This window comes from Cebus imitator, unplaced genomic scaffold, assembly GCF_001604975.1.
Source record: "Cebus imitator isolate Cc_AM_T3 unplaced genomic scaffold, Cebus_imitator-1.0 Scaffold79, whole genome shotgun sequence".
NCBI lineage: Eukaryota > Metazoa > Chordata > Mammalia > Primates > Cebidae > Cebus > Cebus imitator.
In genome coordinates, this window is record NW_016107394.1 from 2680581 (window position 1) to 2692778 (window position 12198).

At 51.1% G+C, this 12198-nt stretch overlaps 2 protein-coding genes across 9 annotated transcripts in view; one reads left to right on the top strand and one right to left on the bottom strand.

The window, feature by feature from the left end:
* Positions 1-4702, bottom strand: part of STARD10 (StAR related lipid transfer domain containing 10) — a 55157-nt gene extending 50455 nt beyond the window's left edge. Inside the window, exon 1 of the mRNA XM_037740102.1 lies at positions 4686-4702. The gene's annotated coding sequence lies outside the window, so the exon portion shown is untranslated. The remainder of the gene's footprint in view (positions 1-4685) is intronic.
* A 1468-nt stretch (positions 4703-6170) lies between these two features.
* Positions 6171-12198, top strand: part of ATG16L2 (autophagy related 16 like 2) — a 29034-nt gene continuing 23006 nt past the window's right edge. For 3 of the 8 annotated variants that reach the window (XM_017533106.2, XM_017533109.2, XM_037740098.1), the window contains exons 1-3: positions 6276-6573; positions 8400-8499; positions 9111-9210. In XM_017533106.2, coding sequence (XP_017388595.1) covers positions 6456-6573; positions 8400-8499; positions 9111-9210 — 318 coding nt within the window. In that variant the 5' untranslated portion in view covers positions 6276-6455. Of the gene's footprint in view, positions 6242-6270; positions 6574-6956; positions 7159-8399; positions 8500-9110; positions 9211-12198 lie in introns of those variants that run through there. The other 5 variants (XM_017533112.2, XM_037740099.1, XM_017533107.2 and 2 more) reach the window with 5 other exon arrangements.

The window sequence follows — 12198 nt, forward strand, 5'->3', positions numbered from 1 at the left end:
TTAGAGAAGGTCTCATTCTGTCACCCAGGCTGAGTGCAGTGGCATGATCACAGCTCAATGTACCCTCCACCTCCTGGGCTCAAGTGATCTTCCCACCTCAGCCTCCAGAGTAGCTGGGACTACAGACACGTGTCACCATGCCTGGTTAATTTTTGTATTTTTGGCAGAGACAGAGTTTTGCCATGTTGCCCAGGCCAGTCTCAAACTCCTGTACACAAGCGATCTGCTTGCGTTGGCCTCCCAAAGTGCTGGAATTACAGGGATGAGCCACCGTGCCTGACTCCTTTTGTGTTTTATGTGTTGTATATGCATAAATATTTCTGGAAGTATACACTCTGTAGTGTTAGTGGTGATGCTTTTAGAGGAAGAGATTGGGAAACTAGTATGTGTTAGCCACAGTGATGTATCCACACCCATTTCTCTTTTCCAGGGAATATGGAAAGACTATATTTCTCAACCTTCCTAGTAGATGTGATTTCACCAATTGGAATTGGGCAGAAGAATGTGTCACTTCAGTCCAAGGCAATTAAGTGTTAGTGTGAATGAACTTTTTTCCTCTCCTCTACCCCCATTGGAGCAGTTGTAATCAAATAACTGAGATTATGGTGATGTCAGAAGGATGTAGTTTGGATTTGAGTCACTGCTAGGAGAGAACAGTACAGCATCAGTTTCTAATGTGGGACGAGTGAGAAATAAGCCTTTGTTGTGTTAAGTGACTGAGATTTGGAGTTTTATTTAGTATCACATGTGGTGGATTAAAGATGGCCAGACATTTTTTGACATTCCTTTCATCGAAAGCTGGGTTCTGTATCTCCTCTTTTTCAATCTGGGCTGATCCGTGACTGCTTTGGTCAACAGAATGCAGAGGAAGTGATGTGTTCTAATTTCTCCTAGCTTTCCTACTGTTGGATGCACGTTTTGGGATGCTCCCTCTCAGAATCTAGCCACCATGCTCTGCCGTGAAGGGGCCTTATGTAGGTTTTTTAATTTGCAGCTCCAACCCTCTAGCCAAAAGATGGCTTCTCCTGCCAGCCAAATGAGCGAGCCATCAACAGCAACCTGCTCAGCTGAGTCTTCAAGTAACTCCAGTCCTGGTGTGATCACAGTCACATAAGCCACTCAAAGTGAGAATCACCAGCTGAGTTCAGCCAACAGAGTCATAGGCAATATTAGAAATCACTGTATTGTCAGGGGTGGTGGCTCACACCTGTAATTGCAGAACTTTGGGAGGCCAAGGCAAGTGGATGGCCTGAGCTCAGGAGTTTGAGACTGGCCTGGGCAACATGGTGAAACCCTGTCTCTACTAAAATACAAAAAGTTAGCTGGGCATGGTGTTTTGTGCCTGTAGTCCCAGCTACTTGGGAGGCTGAGGCAGGAGAATTGCTTGAACCCAGGAGGCAGAGGTTGCAGTGAGCTGAGATGGTACCATTGCACTCCAGCCTGGGTGACAGAGCGAGACTCCATCAAAAAAAAAAAAAAAAAAAGACATTACTGTATTAAATAATTGCCAAAAGACCACAGACCAGCCTGTCCTGTCCTCATCAACATGAAGGTGTGAAGCATACAGGCTCACTTTTGTACTATTTTAATATTTTGCTATGTGCATGTGATTGGTTTTCCAATTTGAAAAATAGCTACTTTTGGCTGGGCACTGTGGCTTACGCTTGTAATCCCAGCACTTTGGGAGGCCAAGGCAGATGGATCACAAGGTCAGGAGTTTGAGACCAGCTGACCAACATGGTAAAACCCCATCTCTATAAAAATAAATAAATAAAATAAAAAAAGAAAAATAGCTACTTTTTTTTTTTTTTTTTGAGACGGAGTCTTGCTCTGTCACCCAGGCTGGAACGCAATGGCACAATCTCAGCTCCCTGACACCTCTGCCTCCCAGGTTCAAGCGATTCTCCCGCCTCAGCCTCCCAAGTAGCTGGGATTACAGGCACGTGCCACCATGCCTGGCTAATTTTTGTATTTTTAGTAGAGAAGGGTTTCACCATGTTGGCCAGGCTGGTCTTGAACTCCTGACCACAAGTGATCCACTGCTTTGGCCTCCCAAAGTGCTGGGATTACAGGTGTGAGCCACTGCACCTGGCAAAAAAATAGCTACATTTTTTATTTCAAAACTTCTAAGCATTGGACCATGAAAACTGTGTTTTTTTTTTTTTTTTTTTTTTTTTTGATACCACAGCAACAGCAATACATATTTACTGATTACAAACTCAGGTGGGGCCAAACCCAGTGCTAGGTGCTGAAGACGGAGCCTAGATCAAGATTGACTTGGTTCTGGCATTCCTGAAGCTCCCAGCCTGGAAGAAGAGACAGTGACAAACAAGTAACAAACACAGAAATGTGATTCTTTCTAGGAATAATAGGTGCTCTGAAAAGAAGAACAACTGGGTGATATGATAGATGCTGGTTGGGATGGGGGCCTTCTCAGACTGGGTGACAGGAAAGGTCTTCTGAAATCTGCCTGTTATGCAGGAGCCAGCCCCTAAAAGTTGTGGAGGAAGAACAGTAGGAAGTGGGTGCCGTCAGGGCAAAGCCTCCAAGGTGGGACTAAGCTTGGCAGTGGGATTTCAGTGCAGTGAATAAGGTTAAAGAGTAGGAAGAGGTAAGGTCAGCGATGTAGGCAGGGACCAGATGAAGCAGGGCCTTGAAGGCCATGGTAAAGTGTTTGGGATTTGCTTTGACTATGCTGGAAAGCCTTCAAGGGTTCTAAGCAAGAGGAACTTGAACTTATTTTTGTTTGCTTGTTTGTTTTGAGACGGAGTTTCGCTCTCATTGTCCAGGCTGGAGTGGAATGGTGCAATCTCAGCTCACCACAACCTCCGCCTCCCAGGTTCAAGAGATTCTCCTGCCTCGGCCTCCCGAGTGGGTGAGATTATAGGCATGTGCACTATGCTCAGCTAATTTTTGTAGTTTTAGTAGAGATGGGGTTTCTCTGAGACACTGATCACCACCCGTGGAGGTCTATCCTGCAGACTTTGACTTAGCAATGGATGAATAAATGTACATACACACACTAGAATACAGTGAATGGAGTGGGCTAGGGATGGTCCTCAGCTGCTCTCAGAGGGCAGCTGCAGCTAACTGACTACTACTCCTTGTTCCTCCTCACATTTATTCACTATAGATTTAATAACAGAGGTTCTAAGTCAACATGCTTGTGGATAATTATCATGGTTAAAGAGTGGTTTTATGAATGATAAAAGCTTTTGGTTCTGGGGCCTAGAGTAAACACTATTAACAGGTAATTCCTTTTGACCTCCCCTTGAGCGGACCATCCAGCACAAAGTTTACATGAGTAAACAGACAAAGAGATGTGGGGTAGACAGACGACTAGGGAAGCTTTTATTATCTTTAATATTCACCTTATGATTTAATGCTCTAATGTAAGAACTGGCTGCTTTCAGCTTGTTCCATAAGTTAATAAAAACCTTTTGGCCTTCCAAAACATTAGCGATTATATCTTATAACTTTTCTATAATATTTCCTTTAATATTTTGCCAGCCACCTTGAGTGAATCTCAACATTTCTCCATGTTGGTCAGACTGGTCTTGAACTCCCAACCTCAGGTGATCCACTCGCCGTGGCCTCCCAAAGTGCTGGGATTACAGGTGTGAGCCACTGCGCGTGGCCTGATTTTTTTTGAACAATCACTCTAGCTTCTGGGAGATGCCTAACCCAAATGCAAGTTTAAAACTATATTCTGAAGTACTTTAGGGCCAGGTGCAGTGGCTCATGCCTGTAATACTAGCACTTGGGAGGCCAAGGCAGGAGGATGGCTTGAGCCCAGAAGTTCGAGACCAGCCTGGGCAACATAGTGAGACCCTTTCTCTACAGAAAAATTTAAAATGAGCTGGGCGGCCTGGCACAGTGGCTCATGCTTGTAATCCTAGCACTTTGGGAGGCCGAGGTAGGTAGATCACTTGAGGTCAGGAGCCAATATGACCTGGCCAACATGGCGAAACCCTGTCTCTACTAAAAGTACAAAAATTAGCTGGATGTGGTGACGTGCACCTGTAATCTCAGCTCTTCGGGAGGTGGATGCACGAGAATTGCTGCAACCGGGAGGTGGGGCTTGCAATGAGCTGAGATTGTGCCATTGCGTTCTAGCCTGGGTGACAGAGTGAGACCCTGAAACAAAAAAAAAAAAAAAAAAGAGCCAGGTATGGTGGTGACATGTGTCTATATATAGTCTGAGTTACTTGGAAGACTGAGGTGGAAGGATCATTTAATCCCAGGAGGATGAGGCCGCAGTGAGCCATGACTGCGCCACTGCACTCCGGCCTGGGCAACAGAGAGAGACCCTGTGTCAAAAACAAAACAGAACCAAAAAAGTGAAGTACCATTAGGTCGACAAATCACGGTATAACAATTTTGTACATTTATTGGTCAAATCATATTTCTTTTACATAATTATTTGAGACACATTAAACAGCAAGTTAAATGTAAAAAGCAAAAATTTGTCTCCATATATTATGAATGTTAGCTAAAATTTTATTTGAAGTGACCTTTATAATACGATCTTTCATGTTCTAAAAATAGAACATGAATATTTTTAGTGAAAATCAATCACTTCTTTATCATATACTATCCAAAAATGACTAATTATTCAACATTTCCTAGGTGTATTCTGTGAGTCAAAAAAGGATTAGAAAACCCTGCCCAATATGACTCCTTACCTGAGAGAAACAGCATCTCGGCACCTCACAGCCAAGTTGAGCCCTGTTAATATGCTCTCCAATGCACACAACCAGAGTTCCTTATTTATATAGTGTCTCCAAGCACCCAAGAGCCAATTCTAAAGGGAATTCATCACTGCCACCAACTGGCCCTGGGTCTCCATGGGTACCGTGCCTGTCTCCTGGGCATGCCTTTTGTGGAACGTTGCCACCCATCTAACACAGAAATACTCCTTCAACAGACAGGTCAGGCCTGGGCTGGGGCTAGAGGTGCAGAGACACCTGGGACCCAGGTCCTGTCCCAAGGGGCACCGCATAGATCACAGGATGGTGTGATAACTGGTGACAGTTGTAACTCGAACCCAGCTGGGGCTGGTGTTTGAGAAGCTTGAACTCAGTGTAGGGGTAGGCAAGTACTCCTGGAGGAGGTGCATGGTTAGAAGCCAGGCTCCCTAGACCGGATGGTGTTCCAAACATCAGGCTCCGCCTGTGCAAAGGCCATGGGTATCTAAGACGATGACATGTGGGGGACTGAGCCCAGCTCACTGAGGAAGCAGAGCAGGCCACACTGTCCTGGGGTGTCTGGGCCTTCGTCGCTTTCTAAATCCTCTGACCTGTCCCCATCAGAATCTCAACAGACTCATCTCCTCCAGGGCCTGCACTGCCCTCCCAGCGTTGCCCGATTTCTCTCGTTTCCTAGGGATGGCCAGCTCTGCCAGCACTCAGAGGGCAGGGCCTCCTGGCATGCCCCAGGGTGAGGCTGTGTGCAACGAGTCCCTCCTTTCGTGTCTCCCAGGAGCCTGGGCCTTCAAAGCTGGGGGTAGCCACATAGCTAGAGGCAGTTTGACCATAGATCCCTGCGACCCATGATTCACTTTCACGGGTACCCACAATACATGTGTCTGCTCCACCAGAGGCTGCCCAATGGGGTGAAGCGTGGGGCCCTGGGTCAGGTCACTGGGGTGCTGGCCGTCTCAGCCACCCACTGTCTTGCAACCCCAGGCAAGCAAGGCCCTTCTCTCCTCCGGGCCAGGGGCTTTCCAGATGAAACCAGCTGCATCCCTTTACTCTCAGGGACCTAAAATTTCAGCGACCATGTAGAGCCCTAAACTTTTTGCCTCTTGTCCTCTCAGCCCGGCACCCACCGGGTGTTTTTGTGCCACGGAACCTGTGCATGTGCTCTTCTCGAGGCCTAGAGTCTCCCTCTGGTCAACTCCTATTTCAATCCCTCACAGACCCAACTCTAACGCCATCGTCCTCGGAAAACGGGGATTCCTCCTTCCCGTCTCTGCCTCCTTAGCTCGCCTGCGCGCCCTCAGTGTCCGCAGACAGCCGAGGACTGAGGGCCTCCAGGTCCGGCTGGGCGCTCCGCCGGGCCCGCGGTGGCGTGGGGAGCGTCGCCGGCTCTCGGACTCGGCCCGGGCGCGGCGGGGTTAAGAGACCCGGGCCTTGAAGGCCCCGCCTCCGGAACGGGCCACTGCGTGGGGGAAGCCGTCCCGAAGGCTCCGACCTCGCTCCGGCTTATGACCCTCGCAGCCGCAGGAGCCCCTACTTGGGTGAACATTTCGGACGGGCCCCGGCGGTGCAGACCCCGAAGCGGCCTCCACCAGCGTCGGCCTTCGGCCCTTCCAGCCAGAGCGCTCTTGGGACAAGCCGGGGATTCCCCGCCGCCGCCCGCCCCCTGGCGTCACGGAGTCCCCGCGACGTCCCGCCGCGGCCCGGCGCCGTCCCGGGCGGGAGGAGCACGCCGCGAGGCGGGAGAACTCGGCCATGGCTGGGCCCCGGGTCCCCGGCGCCCCCGCAGCCCGCTGGAAACGCCACATCGTGCGGCAGTTACGGCTTCGGGACCGCACGCAAAAGGCGCTCTTCCTGGAGCTGGTGCCGGCCTGTGAGTGCGCCCGGGGGCTGAGAGGATGGCCGCTGAGGGGACGCGGCTCCGGGCGCGGGGAGAGGGTTTGGCTGGTTCCTCCGCCGGTGACCCGAGTGCGCCTTGCCTTATGGCTTGAGCCTGTGCGTTACGCCCACTCTGACTGCCAGGACTCCGCCCCTTGCCATCCAGGCTCTTCTTAGAACCTGGACGAACCCCTCCTCGCCCCCCTGCCCTCGTCCCTCAGGACGGGGCCCTGCCTCCCACGAGCTGGGCTTCCTAGGCGCAAGTGCGTCCCCAGGTGTTGGTCTTGCAGAGTCTCTTGTGCCTCCCCTCCCGGGCGGTCCCCTGGGTAGGGGTTTGATCAGTGCACTTGGTCTGGGTAGCACAGTGAAAGAACGCGGGACTTGTCCAGAGCCGCCACTTATTGGCCCATCCGGAGAGGGGTGACACTCAGAACCTCTAAGGAGGAGGCTGTGCATCTCAGGCTCTGCCGCCCACAGGCGACGCTAGCGCAGGCTTATGGAGCACCTCCCCATCAGCCTACCCAGCCTGAGGGGACACCAGGGGGCCCCCGAGCCGCGGGCGGATGCTGGCTGAGCCCAGGCAAGTCGGACTCTCTCAGAATTGTCTCTGGGCAGCTGGTCAGGATGGGGTGTGGAAGTTCAAGACGGGTTGAACAGGTGTGCCAGTGTGTCGCGCCTCTGGTCACCTGAGACTGTATGTCTGGGACTGGAAGTCTAACCACAATCCCAGCGGCTCTCTGACTGGGGCTAAACTTGGCCAACCCCCAACAGCCGAATCTGCTCTTATCCAGGAAAATTTCTCTGCAAGCTTCCAGGCTGCTGCCTCTACCTTCAGGGTTGCGAGGCCAGCCCCCACCTCCAGCAGCCACGTTTTTCCACTGCTCAGATGGACAGTGGAACCGTCCAGTTTGAGGGAGGGGTCACCCCCACCCCCCAACTCTCAAGGAGCTGTGAATCTGAGGGACTGAAGAGACCTGGAGGGCTGAAATCAGACCGAAGGGACAGTCTTGAGGTCTTGGGCAGGTCACATCCTTAAGCCTCAGTCTTCTTACCTCTTAATTGGGTATGGAGACCTTTAGGTTTGTTGGGGGGTGCAGTGCCCTGGCGGCTGAGGTGGGGTTTGTGTGAGAACGAGGCCAGGCCCCGGAGCCTCAGTCAAGGTGACAGGGCACTGGGTGTGGGAAGGAAGTTGATGAGGAGGGAGCTAGGCCTGGGCTTACCACCCCACCCTCCCCTGGAACTGGTGAGAAAAGAGGAAGTGACTGTGGATGGGGGAGGGGGTGTGTTCCAGGGTCAAACCTCCAGAAGGTCTGCTGGATAATTGCCCAAGGACTTTCTATTCCGGCCTAGGGGTACCTTACACCAGCCCTGGGGAAGTTGGGATGATTTTTAAGTGCAGAGAGCTAGAGCCCAGGAGGGGAAGTGACTTGCCAAAGGCCATTGACAGGTGGAGCTCTGTTTCATCACTTTCTGGGACTAAGCCTTGCTCTGAGGCAGGAATGAATCAACCCCATGCCCTTTCCTTCCCTCAGGACCCTCAGTGGGCAGTACCCCGCAGTGATCATCCTTCTGTCCCTGGGAGAGCAGGTCCTGTTCTGGGTGGGCCTGGGGACCTGTGCTATGAGGACACTGCTAGGGCTGAAGGTCCTGTAGGGCTGAACAGATGCCCCTCAGGCACAGGGCAGAGGCCAGCCTGACAGAAGCTTCCCCATCGCTAGCATCTCTGGGCTCCTGCAGCCCTCCCAGCCTGAGGGAACTTGCATGCCAGGAGGCTGCTAGGTATCTGTCTCTGCCCCAGGCTCATCCTCTTGCAACCCCCAGATAACCATCTCTTAGAGAAGGCTGAGCTGCTGGACAAGTTCTCAAAGAAGCTGCAGCCGGAGCCAAACAGTGTCACTGCCGCCACCCACCAGGGCCCCTGGTGAGTGTGTGTACGTGTTCCTGGTCACAAAGGGCTGCCTGTGCTGTGGCCCTGCCCCTGCTGCCTGTGCTGGGTTCATTCTCTCTCTAGTGCCTCATCAGCCCCTGGCTGCTGCCCAGGGGTGGTGGGGGTCGGGGAGAGGCAGGCCCTTGGCCTTCTCACAGGCCAGCTGCTTAGAATCTCTTTCCCCTCCACCTTTCTTTGTCCATCTCTCTGCATTTGTCCCATCCCTTCCCCTCCCACCCCATACTCTTTTCCCCTTCTCAGTCTTTTTCCATTTCCCTGTTCCTTACCTGATGCCTAAAGAACGGGTCTTGCTACCTATTCCAAAGAGGGAGTAAAGATGAGACCCAGGAATGGGTTGGGGCTCAGAGCTGGGAGGTGCTTCTTGAGAAGCGTCCTTGGCCAAGGCCTAGGGGAATCTTGGAGCAGAGGAGTCATGGACAGCTCATTTCTAGACTTGCCTTTTCCTTTACTAGCTTGGTGGCTTCCATCTTCCCAGGCGGAAGTTAATGGCTCTTGTTTTAGGCTTTTCATGTAGCATCCCTTGGGTGCCTTTGGGCACTTGGGTGAATAGGGGGACACTGAGCACCACTCTGATTGGTTGGCAGGGAGGAGTCAGGGCCTGACTCAGACCAAGTCCAATCACTGGCCACTCTGAAGGTGAAGTGGCAGGAGGAGGAGGAGGGGCTCCGGCTGGTCTGTGGTGAGGTAAGTTGGGTAGGGGTTTGAAAATGGGGTGGAGAGATGTGGTCGAAGGGAGTCAGCCAGTGAGGGACACTCCTGCGTTTGCTGCATTCTCTAAGTGCAGTGCTGCAAGCCTTGAGTGATCCCCAGTGTGTGCCAGGCCCTGACCGGAAGCTAGGCAGGGGTCAGAGTGCCCCAGGCAGCACAGGATGAAGTGGGCTCCAACAGCAGCTGGAGGGAGTTAGGTGTGCAGGGGCCTGGCAGCCCGTTTTCCCTTCCACATGGTTTAGCCTGCTCTGCTCACTTCTGCACGGCTCACCCCTTGCCCAGCCATTCCCAAGGCCTAGCTCCAGCTGATGTTCAATGTACATTTGCAGACTACAGGAGTAAGGTTCATTTAGCCCATTGGCAGGGTGCAGACCCTCCACCTGATGCTACCACCTTCCCTGCCCCCTTGCAACTGTGTCTCTTGGCTTCTCTTTCACCATGCTCTCTTGGTTTCCCTTTCATTTCTGTGGCTGTTGGCTCTGAACTTCCTTCGCTGGCTCCTCTCCCTCCTCCCTATTCTCCTCCCTTCAAATATGAGTGTTTGTGGGGCTCACTGACTCCCATGGCCTCAGGGATTTTCTCCTTGTCTGTCGACTCTCAGATCTGTCTCTAGCCCAGCCTTCTTTTCAGACCTTCCCACTCTCTTGCCCAGCTGCTTTTTGGACATCACATCTAAAATCAGACTCACCATCTCCCCCATAATAGGACCCACACCATTTCGAGAGTTGACTCCCTGCTAAGCATTGCCTCAGTTAACCCTTCACAACTTTATGGTTGCAGAGGAGGAAACTGAGGCTTGGAGAGGTAGAGCCAGGATTTGAGCCCCTCCCACACAAATCACCTTCTGTGCTCTCCATTCTCTCAACAACTGTTGACTGTTGCTATATCAAAGGAACAGGAAATGCAGCAGTAAACAAGACCTGACCCCATGGGGCTTCCAGTCCTCTGAAGGAGACTGTGATAGCCAAGTAAATACACATCCAATCACAGCATGGCAAGTCACCTGCCCAACAGAAGTGTGGGCATAGGTATGGATTCACTTGAGAACCTCTCCCTAGAGCTGCTGTTGTAGGTCCAATTTGATATTTGTTTGAGAGGATTCTCAAAACATCTGAGCCCCCCCTGCCCTGCCTTCTGGGCTGTGAGCTCCCCAAGCCCTGAGATGTCTTGGTTTGCCTTCAAGGCAAACCTACATCCTGAGGGCCTGTGTCCACAGTCCATACTAATGACTATTTGTAGACTAAGCAATGAATGAGGTAGGCTGTTCCTGTGACTGCCCCCAGTGGTTCTCTTACATGCTGGAAACCCAGGGTCACCTCTGACTCCTAGCCCTCCATCCTGAGCTGGTCACAAGCTCATGTTGACTCTACCTCCAAATCCATCAATGTCCCTGTGTTTCATGTACCATATCTGACCTGGTACAAGTAACCTTCATCCTACCCTGAAACACTTCTTCAGCACTCCCAGTCCCTTCTCCATACAGCTTTCAGAGTGACATATTTTAATTAAAAAAATGATCTCCGTTAAAGACAAACAATACACAAAACATGCTTATAAACAACTCAAAGAGAATAGAAGCCTATAGAGTAAAGATTAAAAGCCTGTCTTACCACCTCTCCCCATGGTCAGTGTGCCGTAGATCTTCCAAAGCTCCTAGCCTGGCTCCCCTGTCGAGGTCTCCAGCCTATTGTTGCTTCTCCTGCCACTCTCGTCTCTGAGCTCACGGCTCCCTTTGCCTGAGATACTTTCCTGCACCCCAGCACTCCTTCCCTGGACATATACCAGCCAGTACCTATTGGATGAGCCAGTGGATGGGGGCAGTGGGAAAGCTTTTTCTTTCCTTTTAAAAAATTTTCTTTAGTACGTCCACACATCACAAGCATTTATTATTATTATGACTTTAACTTTATTTATTTATTTTTTTTTGAGATGGAGTCTTGCTCTGTTGCCCAGGCTGGAGTGCCAGTGGCGTGATCTCAGCTTATTGCAACCTCCACCTTCTGGGTTCAAGTGATTCTCCTGCCTCAACATCCCGGAGTAGGTGAGGATTACAGGTGTGCGCTACCACGCCTGGCTAATTTTTGTATTTTTAGTAGAGATGGGGTTTCACCATGTTGGTTAGGCTGCTCTTGAACTCCTGACGTCGTGATCCGCCCACCTAGGCCTCCCAAAGTGCTGGGATTACAGGCGTGAGCCACTGCACCCTGCCAACTTTTTATTTTAAAATAATTATAGATTCACAGGAAGTTGCAAGGATAGTCCAGAGTTCCTGTGTCTCTCTGGACTGTCTGCGTCCCCCAGCGTCTCCCACTGGCTACATCTTACATAACTATAGAACCCACAACCAGGAAACTGGGATTGGTATAAAGTGTGTATATGTCCTTTTTCATTTTGTCACATGTAGATTTGTGTAACCGTCAAGATATGGCACTATTTCACCACTACAAAGATCTTTCTTGCTACCCTTTTTTAGTCACATTCACCCCTCTCTCCTCCAGTAACCCCTGGCAACTACTAATCTGTTTTCCACCTCTACTACTTGAATTTTGAAAGGTATACAGGGAGCCGTGGTGGCTCAGTTCTGTTGTCCTGGAGCATGAGGAGGCTAGGCATTTGAGGCCAGCCTGGGCAACACAGAAACCTCTCATCCATTAAAAAAAACAAACAAACAAACAAAAAAACGGGCTGGGTGCAGTAGCTCACGCCGGTAATCCCAGCACTTTGGGAGGCTGAGGTGGGTGGATCATAAGGTCAGGAGTTCAAGACCAGCCTGGCCAACATAGTGAAACCCCATCTCTCCTAAAAATACAAAAAATTAGCCAGGCGTGGTGGTGTGTGCCTGTAATCCCAGCTACTCAGGATGCTGAGGCAGGAGAATCACATGAACCCGGGAGGCGGAGGTCGCAGTGAGTTGATATCAAACTATTGCACTCCAGCAACAGTATGAGACTCTGTCTCAAAAAA